Here is a 21,100-nt window from a genome sequence, read left to right as displayed (position 1 = left end):
ACAGAAAGCACGCCTGTAAGAGAATCTGCAACCCAAGGTCCAACCTTAGAAAGATATTTATAAGTTTTAACTCAGAAGTTCCCTGGGACCTGGTTTTTTGCATATTGAATGGCTTAGGAAATATCCTCTGTTCTCTATGTTTACCTACAGTGTGATGAGAATAGCACATTTAACAACCATGCCCTGTACCTGGGCCTGCCCTGCTGCAAAGAAGACTACAATGGCTGCCCTAATATTCCCTCCAGCCTCATCTTCCAGCGTAGCACCAAAGAGTCTTTCTTCATTTCTACACAACTTTCTTCTACCAAACTCACACAGAATGGTAGGTAATGGTGCCTGCAAGGTGGTTCTCTCCTTTGTTTTCAGTTGTTGGTTCCAGTTGGTTTCAGTTGCTTGTGTGTGTTGAGATCAATACTGCTTCTTCATGACAAAGTAGAGACCTTTTTTTTCCATCTGAAATTGAAGGAATTGCTCAACAATATAGCCCACAAAGTTGTCCGTGGCTCTTGTAGTTCCTAGGGTTCACATCCACAGTGCACAAATATATCTTTATCTTTTTTTTCAGCATTTAAAAGAATCTGTTATAGTCACAAGTAGTTCTACTACCCTAGATTCTATTTGTCTTTGAAAGAGTCTGAGCCTTGCTTAACTTTCTAAGGTTTGCTGTCTTCTGGGTTTGCTTTCCAGTGGATCTCCTCGCTCTGCTGAAATGGAAAGCCTTTCCAGACCGAATTATGGACATCCTAGGGCGGTTGCGGCATGTCAGTGGGGAAGAAATTGTTAAGGTATGTCTCTCCCTCAGGCTAAGCACACTGTCTGAAGAAGAATATGGGCAGAAGACCTTCCCTATGATTTCTGCCAGTAAGCCTCTAAGACCATTTCTCCAAATATATAATAGATGAATGGGAATAGTTTGGGAAGGTTTTTTGTTTGTTTTGTTTTTATTTTCTCCAGTTTCTTTGCTAACTACTTTATTTTTCTTCAAGAAAATGTTTATTACCCCTTAGGAATTACATTTAAATTTTAAACTCTATTTAACGATTTGTCTTACTTCCCACAGGAAAAAATATTAAAGGATAGTGGTAAAAAGTATTTACTCAGAGCCAATCCTAGTGGTTGTGCTGTCTGAATGGCTTTGTTTTCTTCTTTCTTTAGGTCTTTCTCATTTTCCTTACTTTATAGCCCTTTAACACACAAGCCTGAACTCTTGATTATAAACACTCTGAATACTGTCCATTAACGTGTGGCTGTTACTTTTGGTGCTACTTCATACCTGGGGTCCATACTAGAGAACTCTTTCTTACCATCTGCGTGGATATTTTCTCTGTGTATCTTTGTGATATTTCCCATCTAATGAAACACTGTCTTTTCCAGTTGTATTTTTAGGAATTCTCTGGGCAGCATTTTGCCCAGTTGGTTTTAGCTTGAGATTGTACCCGGCACTTCTGGAAGCACAAGCCCAGCAGGAAATACTACACAGTAGACCAGTCTCTGCTGAAGAGAGTGGAGGAAGAACCCTAAGTTACCTCATATTGTTTTGAAATACATTATAAATGTATCATTTACATGCTTTGATTGACAAGATAATAGATTGTAGTTTTCAAGACTCCAAGCACCCATTGTTATTTACTATTATCTTCTTTAGTTTTGCAGCTTCAAAAAAAAGGGCATATACTTAACAAAACAAACACTAGCAACAAATAACACTGCCAGATTTTTATCCACGTTGAGAGCCCTCATTGGCTGCATTTTCCTTTCTCCTGAGATATTTTGGTAATTACTCTTTCCTTAGAAGTTTAGTATTTGCCCAATGGGAAGAGCCACTTTAGATAGATCTTCTGCACGATCCTTAAGCTATATATAACCCCAAGAGTCTACCTAGTTATCTCTTATCTAGGTAGCGGCAGGTACTAGATGTTTTTTGTTTTGCTTTTAAGATTCTTGGAGATTTTTGTTGTTTACTGGGAGCTAAAAATTATTGTTATATAAAAATTTGACCTTGCATCCACAGTCCTAAGACGGGAACCCTTTGTTTCTTGTGTTGTTTCAGTTTCTGCAGGATATATTAGATACACTCTTTGTGATTTTGGATGATAATACAGAGAAATATGGCCTTTTGGTTTTTCAGTCTCTGGTAAGTCATTTCCTGAATTTTGATTTTTTTTTAATTTTTATTCTTCTCCCATACAATACATCCTAACTGCAGCTTCTCCCTCCACTCCTCCCAGTACGCCCTACCTCTAATATCTCCCAGATCCACTCCACCCTCCCCCAGATCCTTTACCCCCAGAAAAGAGCAGGCCTCCCAGGGATATCCACCAAATATAGCACAATAAGATACAAGAAGACCAAGCACAAACCCTCTCATCAAGACTGGGCAAGGCAACCCAATAGGAAAAGAGAGTCCCAAGATCAGGTAAAAGAGTCAGAGACACCCCCACTCCTGGTGTCAGGATTCTCCCCAAAACACCAGACCAATAACCATAACCTAGAGGACCTAGTGCAGACCCATGCAGGCTCCATGACTGTCACTTTATTCTCTGTGAGCCCCATGAGTCCTGCTTAGTTGATTCTGCAGGTGTGTTCTCCCAGTGTCCTCAATCCCTCTAGTTCTCACAATTCCTCCTCCCCTCTGCTGTGGTATTCCCTGAGCACTGAGGGGAGGGACGTGTTAGAGACCTCTGACTTGGGTGCTCTTTCCACCTCATGTTTGGCTGTGAGTCTGTACATTTACTTCCACAGCTGCCAGAGGCAGTTGCTCTGATGTTGACTGGACTAGACCCTGATCTGTGAATATAGCAGAGCATCATTAGGAATCATTTCATTGATTTATGTATTTATTTTGCCAGTCATGTTTGGTTCTACCCTAGGCACTGGGCTATCCAGCCTCCGGTTTCTGGTCATCCAGGCAGTGCCAGGCATGTGCTCCTTATTAATTATTACCATCATATGTTTCAAAACAATCTAAAAAACTTACTAGACTGAGTTAAGAGAAGATCTGTTTTCAATAGAAAAGGGTCTTAGGATTGTCACCCAAGCAAGACTAACCAGCCAACCTACCTGTCATATTCTTCCAAGATCAAGTTTAAATAATTGGATTTGAGGGCCCGAGAGAAGGCTCAACAGTTGAGAGCACATACTGGTCCTACAAAGGACCTAAGTTCAGTTGAGTTTGATCTCAGCTGAGAGTGATACCAGGGTTTGGCACACTTGGTTTAATATATGAAGTACCACAGGAGAGTTGTATATTCAAGATGTTGGTGCTCCAATCTACAGGATAGAGAACTGAAGCTAAAGCTAGAATGGTCCTCTGGCTTTTTTTTTCTTACTTGCTTCCTGGTCATGAGACCCTTTTTAGAAGAGCATAGACTTCCACAGGCTTAAATTACCCCCTTTTCCAAGTTTTGGAGGACTCCTGAGGGTTTATGCCACTTGCACAGGTATTTATTATCTGTCCTTGATCCATATTGTACCACTCATCATTGTTGTGAATGATGAGGCTCCAGGTAATATAGGCACAAACTGATAAGGTATAGATATGGACTGGAAAGTCAGTGGAAGAAAAAAAACAAGACATAAATACAGACAATGGAAATTTTATGTTTAGTTCCCATAGGGAACACTAACAGTTTGGTCTTTGAAGAACAAGAGTCTGTTCCCTCTTAGGGACTTTTCTGAGGCCTCTAATTAAACCATGGTGGCCTTCTTTCTATCTTCTCAGGTTTTCATCATCAACTTGCTTCGAGACATAAAATATTTCCACTTCCGACCTGTGATGGACACATATATCCAAAAGCACTTTGCTGGAGCCCTGGCATATAAGTAAGTTGTATTTGGTATCATTGCAAACTTGTATTTGAATAGAAAATCAGAAATTTAAGAAGTTTAGTTATAGCCAGCATTCATTTAGCTGACTTTTTAAACTTTACTTTTGTAATTGTGGTAAAAAAAATGTAATGTAAAATTTACTGTCATAACCATTTTCAAGTTCATGATTCCATATAATTAAATAATTTACTCATATTGTTATAGAGCCATCACTAGAACTCCATCCATCTCCAAAGCTCTTTTTATCCTACGAGCCAAAACTCTAACATTCAACAATTATACTTGTCAGTCTCCCTAGCTTCTGAAAAACATTGTACTTTTTGTCTTTGAGTTTGACTGCTCTTTAGTACCTCATATATGAGTCAAAGTATTTGTCCTTCTGTGAGTAGCTTGTTCACTTACTATGTCATCCAAGTTCATCCATGTTGTAGCATATATCAGCATTTTCTTTTTAAGAATGAACAATAGAAAGCTGGAGAAATGACTCGTAGTCAGAAGTTTTCTCTGGTCCCACCCAGCCTCGCGGTTCCTCAGCTGCTTATAAAATAATCATTCAGAGGCTTAATATTAATTACCAATAGCATGGCCTATGGCAGGCTTCTTGCTAGCTAGCTCTTAGAACGTAACCCATTTCTATTAATCTAAGTTTTACCACGTGTTCCGTGGCTTAACCAGTCTGCTGGCATCTTTTTGTTCCCTTGGCAGCAGCTGGCATCTCCCCCCACTTCTCCTTTCTTCTCTCCATATATCTGCTTAGATTTCCCATCTGCCTCTAAGCTGCCTTGCCATAGGCCAATGCAGCTTTTTTTTAATCAACCAATCAGACCAACACATATTAACAGCATACAGAAAGACATCCCACAGCACTTCCCCTTTTCTATCTAATCAAAAAGGAAGGTTTTAACTTTTTAACATAGTAAAATTATATATAATAGAACAGTTATCAAGCAGTAATTACAGTTATAATAGCTAGTCTGTTTGTATTTGGCAAAATTAAAGAAAATATTCTATCCATCCTATATTTGTGAGTCTAAGGTTTCATATCTAATTTATCTTTTATCATAACCAAGGAAAATTATAATTATAACTATTTAGTCTTCAACTACATCAAAGACCTCAGAAGGATATAATATTAACTAAGTAAACAGGAAGAGCATTGTAAGCAACTTCCAAAAATCTAGAATGACAGAGACAGCAGGCTGCCTGGACAGTCACCCAAAGTTCCTCTGCAATGTTGGGGCATCCATCCTTAACCTATAGGCCCAGAGTTTCTCAGTTGCTTATCCCTGTGTCCTGCAGAATGTCTGGCAGTCTCCTCTGCAAAGCAGGAACCTGAAGGACCATCTCACCTTGTTTTGTAAAATTTAGTGGTCATTTTTCCATGGGTCTTGTATGTCCAGTTGATACAACATTTTGTCAAGCAGTCCAGGCAAGAACAGTTTCTTGCCCAAATGGCTACTTTTTGCCATAAGGAAAGCAAACTCCATATGGAGTTTCTTTGATGCCCATCATCTTTGAAATAAATCGGTGCTGCCAGGAGCAGATGTGTCTCACTGTCCAGAAAGTCTAAGTTTTCAAAACATTTTAAATGCTATATTCTTTAGGTCTTTGAAGTATTTGAAGATTACCTTCCTAATTGAAATATATCTATGTATACCTAGAAAACTTTACTAATATGACTATAAGTTTGATTATCATAGATGACTAATTATTAATCTGTATTCCTTAATTATACATTACAATTTCAAATGAACTACAGAAATATAATACTTTAAACAAGAGTAGAATATATACAGTATAACAAAATTAACTTTAGATTTGTATCAATAAACTAAAATCCATAGCAATGTAAAACATCTAAACAAGTTGTTGCTCTTTAAAAGTAGATTCAATAGCTGGGCGGTGGTGGTACACACCTTTAATCTCAGCACTTGGGAGGCAGAGCCAGGTGGATCTCTGTGAGTTTGAAGCCAGCCTCGTTTACAGAGCAAGATCCAGGATAGGCAATAAAACTACACAGAGAAACCTTGTCTCGAAAAACCAAAACAAAACCAAACAAAAAAAGTAGATTCAATAATCTACCTTTTATCCTATCATATCTATGCTATCCTCTTTTCTTTTTTAGAAAGAGATTGCATTTATAATCAACCCCCTTTAAATAGAAATAAGCATTTATAAACAATATTTTGGGAATTTGGGCGTAGCTTCTCATACTACTTCCTGCTGGTTGGGGGTACTGGCAATCTTATAGGATCCTGAGAAAATTAAGAATTGTGGTCAAGTCCTGAATGGAGTAGTCTGTGAGGCTGCGTTGTCTGAGCCAGTTGCCTTGAAGCTGTTCTGGATGTTGGAACATCTGGGGACCTCTCAGGGGGTCTTCCTTGATCAAACCATATTAGCTTGGAAGTAATCCATAGGTTCTCATCTTCTGTGGAAACAAAAGCAGAACCTCTTTTCCAAAGCAGCGTATCCTTAGACACAAATTTTGAAGTCAAGATACCTTTAAAATATATATATTGGTTTAACTCAGCAGCCTTTACAATCCAATGTCTTTATGCAGTTAAAAATCCCATAGACAATATAATCCAGACTCTGTAATTTCCATCTTTATGGGGCTTATTTTTTATATTACTTTTACTGTTTCTTTAAAAACTTTATTTTTATTTTTTAAAACTATTTCTTATATAACTATACTCCTTTTCCTCTCTCTTCCAAGCCTATGTAAATTGTGAATCATTTAGAGTTTTATTCCATTCTGAATCTGTCTCATTGTGAATCTATAATTCTTCTCTGACAAGGAGAGATTTTTAAACTGCTAAACTGTGTGGCTAGGACCAAAACCACAGCCTTGGCTGCTTACTCCACCCACCTCAGCTTCCCAACATGGCGGAAGTAATTCACCTCCAGCTCTGGGAGCCATGCTCTCTGCTGACTCTGGGAGGTAGTGGGTCCATGTCTCCATCATGTAGCCCAGAAACTTTTTTTCTTTTGTACTAGCAAAAGCTAAATCCACCATGCAGTGCACTGCGCTACTTAGAGACGCCACTGTGTACTGCAGCAGGAATCTGCCATGCTGCTTAGCTTATGGCGGCTGGTGGCCAGCTCCATCTCACAGGCAGCTGTCAGAAGATGAGTCTCTACACTGCTACTGGCATGAGACTGTGAGACTAGGAAACCTAGTGTGGCTCCGTTTCCGTGCATTCAGAGTCTTTAAGCTTTCTTAGGTCTATGTGGATCAATGCCCAACAGTTTGTGCCAAATGTAGTCAGAAGTTTTCTCTAGTCCCTTCCAGCCCTGCAGTCTCTCAGCCACTTATAAAATAATCATTCAGAGGCTTAATATTAATTACCAATTGCATGGCCTATGACAGACTTCTTACTAGCTAGCTCTTAGAACTTAACCCATTTCTATTAATCTATGTTTCGCCATGTGTTCCATGGCTTTACTGGTCTGCTGGCATCTTGCTGCTCTTTCAGTGGCGGCTGGTGTCTCTCCTTGAATTTCCCACCTGCCTCTAAGCTGCCTTGCCGTAGACCAAAGCAGCTTATTTATTAACCAATGGGAACAACATATATTCACAGCATACAGAAAGATATCCCACAGCAGTGACTCATTGGTTAAGAGCACTGGCTGCTCTTCCAGAGGACTAAGGCTTAATTTGAAGTACCCACATGTCTTCCTTGTCCCCAGCATCCATCAATAGCTATTAATTTCCCAGGAGGCCTAGGTCCCCATGAGCCCCTTCCCTATCTTTGACTGACTGTTGGCAGCCCCAGTCTTGTGCATGCCCAGTGCTGGCAACTGCAGGTACTGTTGTTCACTGTTGCAATGGTCATGGCCTGCCCAGGATAACGTTTTCCAGCCCTTCTTGCTGTCATCTGGCTCTTAGATTCTTTTTCCCCTTTCTTCCTTTATGTTCCTTGATCCTTAGAGAGGGTAATATAGATGTCCTATTTAGGGCTGAGCACTCAACAGTCACTTATTCTCAATACTTTGACTAGCCATGAGTTTTTGCATTTAGTGCCATTCACTACAAAAAGAAGCTTGTATGGTCAAGATTGACAGTAGCACTTGTGTATGGGTATAAACATAAATACTTAGAAGGCAATTTGATACCATGTCCATTTAGCAAAACAACCATAATAATACCTCCTCCACCCATGTTTTTGTTTTATTTTAATCAGGTTTACAGTAGTAACCATTGAATTCCTTATTGTGGAGCAGGCCTCAAATCCAATTAGGGAGTAGTTGGTTAACCCCAAAGCACTATTACACTGGTGGGCCTACATCTTGTTTGGCACATTAGCATTATAGCACTTAAGGTCCACTGCTGGGTAAAACAGTTGATGGGGTGTCATTCCTTCCCACCCCCCACCCCCACCATCTGCATAGCATTGTCTGGTACTGTGTTTTGGGGTCTCTGTAACCTTCCCGACCAACAACTCTTACAGGGAGGTATGTTACACCTGGCACTAAGATACTTGTTTGATTGCCTGTGGCTTCTGGGATTGACATCCACTTGTATAGGTTACTTCCATTCAAAATCTTTTTTTTTTCCCGAGACAGGGTTTCTCTGTGTAGCTTTGAAGCCTGTCCTGGATCTCGCTCTGTAGACCAGGCTGGCCTCAAACTCACAGAGATTCACCTAGCTCTGCCTCCCAAGTGCTGGGATTAAAGGCATGCACTACTGCTGCCCGGCTCAATTTCATTTTTTTAATATATTTTTAAATTACTTATAGAGTAATAGGTTTCTATATAATTTTTTTCCAGTTTAACTCTTTATTGATTCTTTGTGCATTTCACATCATTCATCTTGATCTCACTCATCTCCCCATCCCTTCCCATCCACTCTCTACTCTTGCAACCTCCAGGATAAAACAAAATGAAATATAAAAGAGAAGAGATTTTTTTTAAAAAAAAAAGAAAAGAAAGATCTCATGTGGAAGCTGTAGTGTGACATAGTGAGTCACACAGTTTACCCTTTAGTCCATGTATCTTTGCTTGCAAATGTTTATTGCATTGAGTCATTGGTCTGGTCTGAAGCCTCTGGTTTTTGCTACACCATTGATACTAGGTCCTCATTGGGACTCCTCTTGAGTATCCTGTTGTTGCCTTGTGTCATAAGATCCTGAAAGTTTGAGTCTGCAGAACCAGCCCCCTCAGGTGCTCCAGCAGATCGTAGGTGGGGTGGATGCTGGGGTGGGCCAACTTATAGCTCTGGTGGTTGCTGGGTTGGTTGGCCCCCAAGCTCTACCTCATCCTCAATACCAGGGTGAGCTCTCCAGCACTGCCCCAGCCAGTTCACCCTATGTAGTAAGCAGCAATGGGTGGGGCCAGTTCTCCTGCCCTCATGTCTGTAACACAAATCTTAAAAGGTCTTATTAATAAAAACAAACCTGGAGCCAGATATTGGGGTGAATGCTGGAAGATCAGAGAAGCAAGAACAAGCCACAACTAACCTCACCTTGCCAATTCCTTAGCCAATCCTGTTTCTTCAAACCATAAGCCTCTGAGTCCTCATCCAAATGGATCTCAGCTGAACTGCTGCTAAAAGCCTAAAAGCTTAAAAAGGCTCTAGTTCCTGGTCCTCATGCCTTATATACCTCTCTGCTTCCTGCTATCACTTCCTGGGATTAAAGGCGTGTGTCTTTCCCAAGCAAGACATGAGATCTCAAGTCCTGAGATTAAAGGTGTGTGCCACCATGCCTGGCTCTGTTTCCAGTGTGACTTTGAACTCACAGCGAACTGGATGGATTTCTGCCTCCAAAATGCTAGGATTAAAGGCGTGTGCTACCACTGCTTAACCTCTATGTTTAATGTAATGGCTGTTCTGTTCTCTGACCCCCAAGTGAGTTTATTGGGGTACACAATATATCAATCACACCAACCCAGTGTTATTCCTCTATGCTCACATTTCCCATGTGTTCTACTACCTGCTCCCCTTCAGGCCTCTTCCCAGCTATCTACCCTAGTTCTAACAGTTTTCTTAGATCTTCAGTAACCCTCCACACACACTCTCACAATCATGATAAATAGTAGAACAATAAGAAATGAATATACATGAGATCTAAAGAGAGGTACTTTTGCTTCTTCACTTCAAATGTGGATGCCTTTAAATTCTTTATCTTACCTTATTGCTCTAGGTAGAACTTCTCATAAAAATAAGTTAATATAAATAAATAAGTGGTTAAAAACAAGTGTCCTTTCCTTTTTCTTCATCTTAAAATAGCTGTCAGTCACAACAAATACGATGTGAGCTACAGGCTTTCTGTTGGGAGTTTAAAATATAGTTTATTACATAGTTACTGTACTTTTTCTTTTAAGAACTGATGGTAAAGCTACTAAAATTCAGTCTTGTTTGCATAATAAACATGAGAAGCCAACATGATAGTACCCCAAATAAAGATCAAATAAAACAAAAAGAAGCCAGGCAGTGGTGGCGCTTGCCTTTAATCCCAGCACTCGGGAGGCAGAGCCAGGTGGATCTCTGTGAGTTTGAGGCCAGCCTGGTCTACAGATCAAGATCTAGGAAAGGCTTCAAAACTACACAGAGAAACCCTGTCTCAAAAAAAAAAAAAAAAAAAGATAACTTCATGTGAAACAAATTAGCTAAGACCATTGGATAAATAAGATGTTGCAATTTTTATGAAATTAGTATAATTTTTACTGCCATAAACAAAGCTTAACAGTGGCAAAACTGCAGAATTCTTAGACTTTGATGGCACTTTGAAGAGTAGACACTATGTGCTTTATGTGTCAACTTCTTAGTTTTCAACAGCTTTGAGATATATTGTTATTTCCTCCATATGTCCAGTGACTAGTATGAGGCACAATGGGATTAAATAATGTGCCTAAGAACACAAAACTGCATACTAGTAGGCACCACAGCTTGTACCTTTTACATCTGTCAATCTCTTGTCATGTAAATGTGTATGCCTTCTTGTTAGATCATCAGCCTGCCGCTTTAAAATATGGTACCTTAAGAGATTAGATGTGGCCAGGCAGTAGTGGCGCATGCCTTTAATCCCAACACTCCGGGGAGGCAGAGGCAGGCCAATATCTGAGTTTGAGGCCAGCCTGATCTACAGAGGGAGTTCCAGGACAGTCAGGGATACACAAAGAAATCTTGTCTCAAAAAACCAAAAGAGAGAGAGAGAGATATTAAGAGATAATAGATGTGCCAGGGGAAATCAGGCCACATATCTTCTGTAACTTATCCCTAAAAACAAGGAGAACCAACAGGCACTTTCTGTGACTGTAGAGGAAGCCCAGCTTCCCTCTGCTGCTAAGGACAAGACATCTTTAAACTATGGTCTCACCTAGTGCCTACCTCCATGTCAGAAGTAGCATAGGCTAGGCCAAGAAGTATGAAGCTTCTCCACTTACTCTGGAAACCTGTAAGACTCAGAAGCCCTGTGTGCTCCTTAAATTTGAAGGCTCTTTCCTTCGAGACCTCCTCATACTATACAGGGCGTTTGTCTCTTCTAATGCTTTCCCACTTTACGGCTTGATCATTGCCCCTCTAGTTGTGGCATTCTCTCTCCTACCACAGCTTATTTTGAAGGGTAGTTTGTTTCAGTTCCTTTGCACAAACCTGCTGATTCTTCTCTTTTAACTTGTAATACTTGTGACCCAGTAAACTCATTGCTCTTAGGTGACTTGGTCCTTGGGAAATGAGGTGTGGAATGGAGTGGCATTTACAATTATACACTTTTATTCAGTGTACTAGTTAGTGTTGTATGTTTTGGAGATACTGCAACTTAAGACAAATCAAAATACATAATACAGTCTAAGTTTGGAGGGAAATGAGAGTGGGACAGAGTGCCTGTGACTGCTGATATAAATTCTGTAGCTCCTTATGCACAGAGAATGTCTGTCTTTCTCAGATAATGTGAAAATTCCGCAGCTGTGATAAATCCATCATTCTAGCTCATCAGCAGAATATTATTTCCTATTTGACAGTTCTTTGCTATTCTATTTGACTAAATACAGATTTGAGACTCACTGCCTTTTGGTTAAAATGGAATTTCTATAAATGTTCTCTTTCCAGGGAGCTCATCCGCTGTTTGAAGTGGTACATGGACTGCTCAGCAGAACTGATTCGGCAGGACCACATTCAGGAAGCCATGCGGGTAATGTCCCAAGCTTGCCATAAGGAAACTCCTTTAGTTTTTGTATGTGTAATGTCATTGGTATGGTGCTCAAGACAACTGTAGTATGCTGACCTACTTTCAGGAGTGAATGCCCTGATCCATGCAATCTCCTTTCCTCCCCTCAGTGGTGCTCCATGAGAGCTTTACACCTCATCATTTTACCTTGAAGCAAGAAGTGAACATGGATCCTGGCCATCCTACTCTGCCTTATTTTTACCATAGTATCAGTTTGCCCTCCCACTGGCTCAAGTATTGATACTATTTCTAAACTAATACTGGTAGAAACATTGATTAGAATTAAGATTGAATACAATTCCCTTCTTTAGTGGATACTGTTATAATTCGTAGCATACTCTGTCCCAGCAGTCAGACAAAAATGCTTAGTCACCTCAGGGCCTTACCTCCTAGGTAATCTGCATGTAGCGTGATCACATAATCTATGCACATGCATGGTGTAACCACATAAGCCCATATGCGCATGCGTAGGGGGAGACGGGGGAAGAGACCTATAAAAGCAGATTCCACCTGTTCCCCACTCTCTCTTTGGCATTGTTTGTTTCCAGTAGGCCTATTGCACGTCCCTCTTTTCCTCCCCTAGTAAAACTCTTCTAGTGGGTTTCATTGTACTTCATGTTCTCTATTGCCCAGTAAATAGCACTGCAAATAAATAACAGATACTAAATAATTGTTTTTTGGAACTTTGTTAATTAAAAAGAGAAAAGTGGATAGATGTACCATATGAAGATGTTTGAAGAAGATAACCATAAACCCTTGGCCTTAAGGAGAATCTGGAGTCTTCTGTGGGCTGGTCGTCGACATGTTGGCTTGAATAGGTTCCCTGACAATGCAGCTTGCTTTTCATTGCTGGGTAGCTCCAGATGATAAGAGGCTCCTCTCACTGTGAGTTAACATCAGTCTGTTAACTTCTTCTCAGAGCTCCTCTATACAATAGAGAGCAATTAAATTCTCTTTTTTTCCAAATGTTTTTTTCTATCTTTTTTTAATTAAGAAATTTTTTATTCATTTTACATACCAATCACAGACCCAAGCTTTCATGTCTTCTAGAAACACCCTTAAAGCAAGTTCATACTTTTTGTATCTGTCCCTGACTTATCTTGTACTTGAGTTATCTTTCCTTAAAGTTGCTTTTTAATTATGTTTCCCCTACTTTCTACATAGTAATTAAAAGGAGAAAGGCATCAAAGTTGTTCTTGTTTCTGTCTTCTTTTAGTATCACATCATCTATACTAAGTATAGGCCCTGTGTTGTGTATTGTTCTTCTGGCTTACATAGTACAATGTATCAGACAGCATAGGTAGAATTAAGCCACAGATCTCTTTTTACTTTTCCTTGGCTTTCTGAACATACTTTAAATAGCTGATTTTTTTTCCTCCTTCATACAAATGTTCACTAAATGGTTACTGTCTGTTCTGAGTGCTAAGAAGCATACTTAAGACCAGACCAGCCGGGCGGTGGTGGCGCACGCCTTTAATCCCAGTACTCAGGAAGCAGAGCCAGGTGGATCTCTGTGAGTTCCAGGCCAGCCTGGACTACAGAGTGAGTTCCAGGACAGGCTCCAAAGCTACACAGAGAAACCCTGTCTTGGGGGAAAAAAAAAAAAAAAAAGACCAGTCCATCTCCTAAAAATTAAATACAAAAGATTCTGTGTGAGCCCATTAATTAAATAATTAAGGGTACTATAGAAAATTTGGAAGACTTCCCCATCCACATTGGCATGTCATTGTGCAGGTCTTGTTTATAAAGCCATGTCATGAAGCACGGGTGTGAGGGTTCCCATGACTCCGTGGAAAGAAGACTCAGAAGCACCATAAGAACAAATCTAGCCTTTTGTGGCTGCATGGGGATCCAGTCTCTCAGGACTGAAAACTTTCCCTTCGCCCAGGGCTTTTTTATTTTTCTCTATATTTACAGTTTAACCAGCTGATTTCCATATGCTCAAAACAACCTGAAAGAAGCTCCCAAAAATACATTGCCAAGTGCAAATCCCTCAATTCATCAGGTACCATAGTTTTTTGGGTTTCCTGAACCAGGTTTTGCATAGGCCTTTGTATCCTTGGTAGACTCTCAGACAAGAGACACATAGAGGGCAACAAGAGAAACAGGGTGTCTGCTAAACAAAAGATGGATTAGGGCTAGATGCTGTTCTCTAGACTTATTGTAGATGTATTGGTTGGGGTTGGGCACTCCAGTCAGTTGTTGTTTACATTTTTATCAGTTGAGGATTTCTGTAATAGTCCCTATCTGTTGCAAAAAGAAGCTGCTTTTATGAAGGGTGAGAGCTACACTTACCTGTAGAAATAAGAGTAAGTATTTACACTGCAGGTAGAAATTATGCTAGTTTAGGAAAGTGGCAGATGTAGGTTCTCCTCTAGGGTCCATGACCTCTTCAGCCATGAGTAGTTGGCTAGGTTTACAGTACAATCGTGAATTCCCTCCTATTGAGTGGGTCTAAATCTAATTAGACAGCTGTTGATTACATCCCAGATAGAAGTGCTACTATTGCACCAATGAGAATATCTTGCTGGACTGGTCATTGTTGTGGTTGATAGACTTTAAAGCTGGGTGGGAATATTCATTGCTTTTCTCCTTTGACAGTTTGCATAGCACCTATGAGAGTTACTCCTCAGGGAGGTGGCTTCCAGGCCAGTTGCAGCTTGTTCCTTCAAGTCTGTTGTCTGAGGTGTGTGGTGTCTTCAGCAATAGTCTTACCTTCAAATTCTGGAAAGCAGCCAAGGTCAATGGCAATAGCTTATATTATTTTGGGAGTCTCTTGGACTCACTTATCAACATCTTGAAGGGAAATTTCCCATGCTTGGCACCAGGGGTTTTATTAGCTAGTCTATGGCTGTTGGGAAGAGCATTATTACCCTATGTGGCATGTCTTAGTCACTGTTCTATTGCTGTGAAAAGATGCCATGACCAAGGCAATTCTTATAAAAGAAAACATTTAATTGGAGGCTTGCTTACAGTCTACTATCATTATGGTGAGAAGAGTGGCAAGCAGGCATGGCAAGCATTGTGCTGGAGAAGCAGTTGAGAGCTACATCCTGATCTACAAGCAGAAAGAAAGACAGACAGACACTGGGATTGGCATGGGGCTTTGAAACCTCAATGCCCACTCCCAGTGCCACACTTCCTCTAACAAGGCTATACCTCCTAATCCTTCTAATTCTTTCAAATAGTGCCCCTCTCTGGTGACTAAGCATTCAAATATATGAGCCTATGAGGGCCATTCAAACCACCACATGGTGGCATAACTCCATTAAACACACAGACACACACACACAGACACACACACACACACACACACACACACACACACACACACACACACACACACACGAATATGTGTATGTGTATTTAAGCCAACACAAAATAATGTGTTTTACTTTGGCTTTCTCAAATACCTTTAGTGTATTTCTCTTTCCTTCCTGCCCTTCCCCAGAAAAAGTCCCCCTCCCCATTTTTCCCATTTCCCCCTTCATAGCACCAGTGTCCTACTACCTCTTCCTTTTCTTGAGCATCCACTCATGGTCCCTTTGTATTGTCCTCATTTCTGTGGTTACTCCCAAGTTATATAATAGCATCTAAAGATTTAGAATGAGGATCCACAGATGAGAGATAATACATGGTGTTTGTCTTTCTGAGTCTGCGTTACCTCACTCAGTATATTTTCTAGTTCCAACCATGTGCCTGCAAATTTCATTATTTCATTTTTCTTTACAGCTGAGTAGAATTCCATTGTATATATGTACCCCATTTTCATTATCCAGTCAGCAGTTAAATGACCTTTAACTTGTTTTCATTCTCTAGTTATTGTGAATAGAAGTGGCAATAAACATGGCTGAGCAAGTATCTGTGGAATAGGATATGAGGATGGCTTTTGAGAAAGTGTTCCACAAATATAGCATGCTCTTCACCTCTGAGCTGTATCACTCACTCCCTTAGCAGGTAGCAAAGGGGTTTAATGAATCTTCTTGGTGATATAAAAGTTGTAATCGGGGATGGAGAGATTACTCAGTGGACAAGAGCACCTTCTGTGCAAGCATGAGGACCTGACTTTAAATCCTGGCACCCAAGAAGCCTGGCATGGCCACAAGCATGCCTGTAACCCCAGCTCTCTGGGAGGCAGAAATGAGGAGCATTGGGGCTTGCCTGCTGCCAGTCTAGCTCCAGATTCTGTGAGAGACCTTGTCTCAAAAGAACAATTAAAACATCTGAAGTCTTCCTCTAGCCTCTGCAGGTGTGTATACATATAGATTTATACACCACGCGCGCGCGCGCGCGCGTGCACACACACACACACACACACACACACACACACACACACACACACACACACACACCTCTCCTCCCATAACACAGAGAAGAGAGAAAAGTTGTAAAAACTTTCACACTCTCCTCTCCTTTCAGATTTATTGAGTAGAAAAGGACAGTGTAGGTGCTTTAGCCTCAGTTAATGCTTCATTTTCTCCAAACAGGGTTGGGAGCAACCCTTTGAATCTTGAACAGATACCCTAAGATGTACCCTTCACCTTCTACCGCACTCTGTCTTGGGGTCTCAAAGGTAGCAAGCTAGTTATCAGGAGTGAGAAAAGGGAAGTCGGGTGGTAATGGAAGATTTAAAGTGGACTTGTTTTCCTCTCCTTGGTCCAGGTTGCACAGGCCTTTCTTTGACACAATCCTGTGCTCCTTTGCACACTATTTTATATCATAGAACCTAGTAAGAGAGCTAAGCCATCATGTGTGGACAATGTGAACAACATTGCTATTTAGAGCATCTCTTGTAGTAGTCATTTCTGACTGAAATGCAAACAGCTACAATTGGGCAATGCTGAGAAGAAAATACTTTCTTTTTAAAATTCAAGATGTGTGTAGTATATAACTAGATATAATAGATATCCTAGGCTTTCATATTTAAAAAATAACTATTTCTGTCTGTTTCCCATATTCTACATAATCACTGATCCTTTGCTTCCTGAGGTTAGGCATCTGACAATAAGACATTTAACGGGCTCACGTTTTAGCCTAAGCCTGTGAAATTTTTGAGAAATTTCTCTGGGACTGAGAATATCCATGTTATATAGAGGGAATAACTCCTACTTGAGTGACTGGCATAACCTAATAAATGAGACTGGGTCTTGGTATTTTATATTTTCTGCTGCACAGGCATAAAGAATCAGCCGGGCGGTGGTGGCGCACGCCTTTAATCCCAGCACTCGGGAGGCAGAGCCAGGCGGATCTCTGAGTTCGAGGCCAGCCTGGTCTCCAAAGCGAGTTCCAGGAAAGGCGCAAAGCTACACAGAGAAACCCTGTCTCGAAAAACCAAAAAAAAAAAAAAAAAAGAATCACTAAAATACAGGCATAGTAGAACAATCGCAGCACATACCTTGCAAGTATCTCTGGATTTATAAAGTAACAGACTTTTCAAATTCTCTATTCACTAGATGTTAAAAGGCTTCTAAGCACAGGGCTCTAACACTGTATGAGGCCACTGTATTCGTTACCTTTTTTCATTGCTGTGATCAAATACCCAGTAAAAAACAACTAACAGTTCAGAGGAATGCTGTTCATCATGGCAGGCAAGACATGACATCAAGAATAGCTTGGTCTGTGGCACAGGGCAGTAAACAAAGGAGAATACAAGTCCTTATCTGGCTATCTCCTTTCCTGCCCTTTAAAAAATTAAATTACATTTGTTTGTTTGTCTGTCTGTCTGTCTGTGGATGTGGAATGTTCATGTGGAAGTCAGAGAACAACTTACCAGACACATTTCCCTAAACTAACCATCACCCTGTGAACTGAATTTCCTAAGCCAAACGTAACAGGCAGATGCTAAAAAGAGGCTAAGAATTGGTTTTTTTCTATGTATTTCAAGTAATTGGGTTTTGCTTGTTTTAATCTGGTGGTTTTGCCTTTCAATTATCTGAGATAATACAGCATTTCTTTAATTAGAAAACAGTCTTGGGGCTTGAATCTATTCTCTTAAAGAATTACTCTGTTGATAAGTATCAGCCAAATTGCAAGTATCCATCAGAATTACATTCTGCTCTTAAGCCATTTTTTGAGGACATTGTCTTCTATGTTGCTCCTATACTGTTAATGGCAGATGTCATGGCTGGAAGGAACTGGAAAGTGGATGTGTCAGGTACACAAGCTGCTATACAACCTAGGACTAGTTTTCCAGACTTCTTTGACTTTCAATAAGGAGGCAGAAGTCCCTAGTCCAGACCCCACCTGTAATGTAAAGTTACAGGAGACTCCTTAAAAGCCCTTCTTAGAGTAAACTCAAAAGTATTTATACCAGGTGTGGTGCCATATGCCTATATCCCAGCATTCCACAGGACGTGCAAGTAGATAGTGAGTTTGAGGTCAGCCTTAGCCACACAGCAAGACCCTGCCTAAAAAAAAAAAAAAAGTAGCTAAGCTATATCCTTGCCTTTGGGGTTTTGAATTTTCTGCCCTTAAAAAAAAAATACAAAGAATCTGAATTTTCTTTGAATTCTGAATGTTCTTTAATTTAACCCTTTGAATAATTATGACTTCTTAATTCCAGAACATAGAGAATGATTATAAAATCATTTGACCATTCTGTCAGTAAGCAGACAGCTTCTGCTTAGTGACAGTTTAGATCTTTGAGGAAAGATTTTTAAGAATAAAGTGCCCATCCATAGTTGGAATCAATCACATGTCACCTGAATTTGTTTTTTCTGTTTCTTTGCCCTTACATTCTTGTTATGTGAGTTCTTAGCTATCTTCAGTGTCTCTCTGTTACTTTTCCTCCTACATTTCTAGGCCCTGGAGTACCTTTTCAAGTTCATTGTGCAGTCACGAATCCTGTATTCAAGAGCAACATGTGGGATGGAAGAGGAACAGTTCCGGTCTAGCATTCAGGAGCTTTTCCAGTCCATCCGGTTTGTGCTGAGTCTGGACAGTAGAAACTCAGAAACACTCCTCTTCACTCAGGTCTGTGAACTGTGGGGAAATAGTGTGAGGTCTCTTGTTGCCATTGTTGTTGTGTTGTATGGGGGACTTCCTAAATTAAATTACTTCTTTGACAGTTTCATTTATAATAACTTCTGATTATTCTTTCCCCGACCCTTTTTTTTTATCTCCATTCCCTCCTTAACAACTTTCTGTTCTTCCCTCCCAGTCCCTTTCTGAAAGTCCTGACTCTTGGCTTGGTTTTGTGGCCCATTTAGTTTAATCATGGCCATCTGTGTAAACCATTGGATTGGAACTATATCGGAGCCTGGTGGAGTATCCAGTGGATACACAACTGAAGACAGTGACTTCCCCTCTTCTCTGAACCTACTAGTAACAAGTAGTTTAGTAGTGAGGGGTAGAACCCCCAAGACCCTCTTCCATGCCTTACTACTGACAGCCCCGTTCTGGGATGGACATCTACAGCTACTGTGTGGGGAGGTGTTGCTGTTAAGATGACTCTGTCTTAGCAGGCACTTTCTTGGTCTGATTTCTAGAATTGAAGAAATTGTGGTAAGGTTCTGTGTGTTGGGAAAGAGGTGATTTACAAATAAATACTTGGTAGAACAAAATGCTGCTCTTTACTTGAAAGCCAACTTTGCCTCAGCTGTGAGGTATGAAAGAGCTTACTGGCTTTATACTAGAAAAGCAGCAGAACTTTATTATTATGAATTCTCCTTAGACCAAATTTGCTAGTTACCATACTATAGTTGTTAGTAACATTGTATTTATAGGGGATATTTAAAATATATTTTATTTTATTTCCTAGGTAGTCCATTACAACTGTTAAGAATGGGATAAATTGAAACCTAATAGGAATAACTGAATGCACTGACTAAGCATTAGAGCTGGATTCTATTAGAAATACCAGTGTTAGAAGTTTTCTGCTTCATACCAAAATTTCCTAACCAGCTAGTCTCTTACCTTTACCAAGCAGACTTGTGCTATAATAAATCAAACATTCATTACTTCATCCATATAGGCATTGGGGTTATTTTCTCTTATCAAATTAGTAGACTTTTATTTAGTGGGTTATAGTTCTTCAGCTCCTTGAAGCCAATTATGTCAAAAGCTGTCAACAAAGATCAGATAGTTTCTTTGTGTCTCTCCATTCCATGACTGCATGAGTTATTAGTCAAAGTGTATGTTTAAGCCCTGTCTTACTTGAGTTTAGAATAGTCTATTTTTTTTTTTGTCTTCCACTTGCCTCTTTATTGTCCCTTTATGCCCATGAATTCCCTGTAGGTTCCTTGGCCAAAAAAACAAGTGTCATCTGGGAGCTCCATGCTACAAAGGAATTATCAAGGTTTCAAGAGCCTCTCTAAGGAAACGCCTATGAGCTCACTTTAAAAGTACCACAAGAAACTCATTTTCTTCTCCCTGACTTTCCCCAATCTATCTGTTCCTTCTAATAGGGCCCAAGGATACCTGCTGCTTCTCTCCCCAAAAAGAGTTACAGAAAGATTGAAGGTAGCTAACAGGGCAAGGTAGACATGCTTTCTGGGTGTTTGTCAATGTTTTGTACAGACAGTGGTGCTTCTGGCTCAGTACATACACTTGTCAAATGTTCTTGCAGAACCAGCTTTTGTTCCTGGTTGACCACTGGGCATTTCATCTGCTGCCTCCTTGGGTCATTGGGAGAAACATCAGAACAGATAGCTTAGACCTGGTAGACCTGGTATCAGTTTAGATATATTTAGGGTTCAAATCCGATTCTTTGCTACCAAGCTTATGTTTCAAGAATTTCAGAACTCTTGGAAAATTTACAATTCAATTAGACTTTCTATCATTGATCATGACTATCAGAAGTTGTCAGAGTGTATCTTTCTGTTCTGGTGCATAACTGTAGGAAATTTCTTCATATACTGAGTATGACATACCTAACCCTCTTTTAGTCTTTTGTATCTGAATTGCTTACATGCTTGTATACTAGTTTTAACTGCCGTAAAATAAAATTCCTGATATTTCATAGAGTTATTAACCTGAAGACAGAATTCATATGAATTTCACACTTTAGTCTGGCCTTAACATAAAGGACATTAATTCAGGCTTTCCCGTGGCATAAATTTTCACTCTATACCATTATCTACTGCCTGATGAATCCTTTAAGAAAA

At 40.1% G+C, this 21,100-nt stretch overlaps 1 protein-coding gene across 14 annotated transcripts in view; it reads left to right on the top strand.

Annotated features, from left to right (window-relative positions):
• Dock3 (dedicator of cytokinesis 3) overlaps positions 1–21,100 on the top strand; it is a 377,571-nt gene that overhangs the window by 264,286 nt on the left and 92,185 nt on the right. For all 14 annotated transcript variants that reach the window (XM_052719644.1, XM_052719626.1, XM_052719604.1 and 11 more), the window contains 6 exons: positions 151–322; positions 688–785; positions 2,051–2,134; positions 3,722–3,822; positions 11,879–11,960; positions 18,798–18,968. In XM_052719644.1, the coding sequence (XP_052575604.1) occupies positions 151–322; positions 688–785; positions 2,051–2,134; positions 3,722–3,822; positions 11,879–11,960; positions 18,798–18,968 (708 nt within the window). The remainder of the gene's footprint in view (positions 1–150; positions 323–687; positions 786–2,050; positions 2,135–3,721; positions 3,823–11,878; positions 11,961–18,797; positions 18,969–21,100) is intronic.

The sequence above is a fragment of the Peromyscus californicus genome, unplaced genomic scaffold (genome assembly GCF_007827085.1).
Source record: "Peromyscus californicus insignis strain IS unplaced genomic scaffold, ASM782708v3 Scaffold_11__1_contigs__length_118956290, whole genome shotgun sequence".
Taxonomy (NCBI): Eukaryota; Metazoa; Chordata; class Mammalia; order Rodentia; family Cricetidae; genus Peromyscus; species Peromyscus californicus.
Note: the sequence above shows the minus strand (reverse complement) of the source record. Positions and strands in the feature narration are given on the sequence as shown.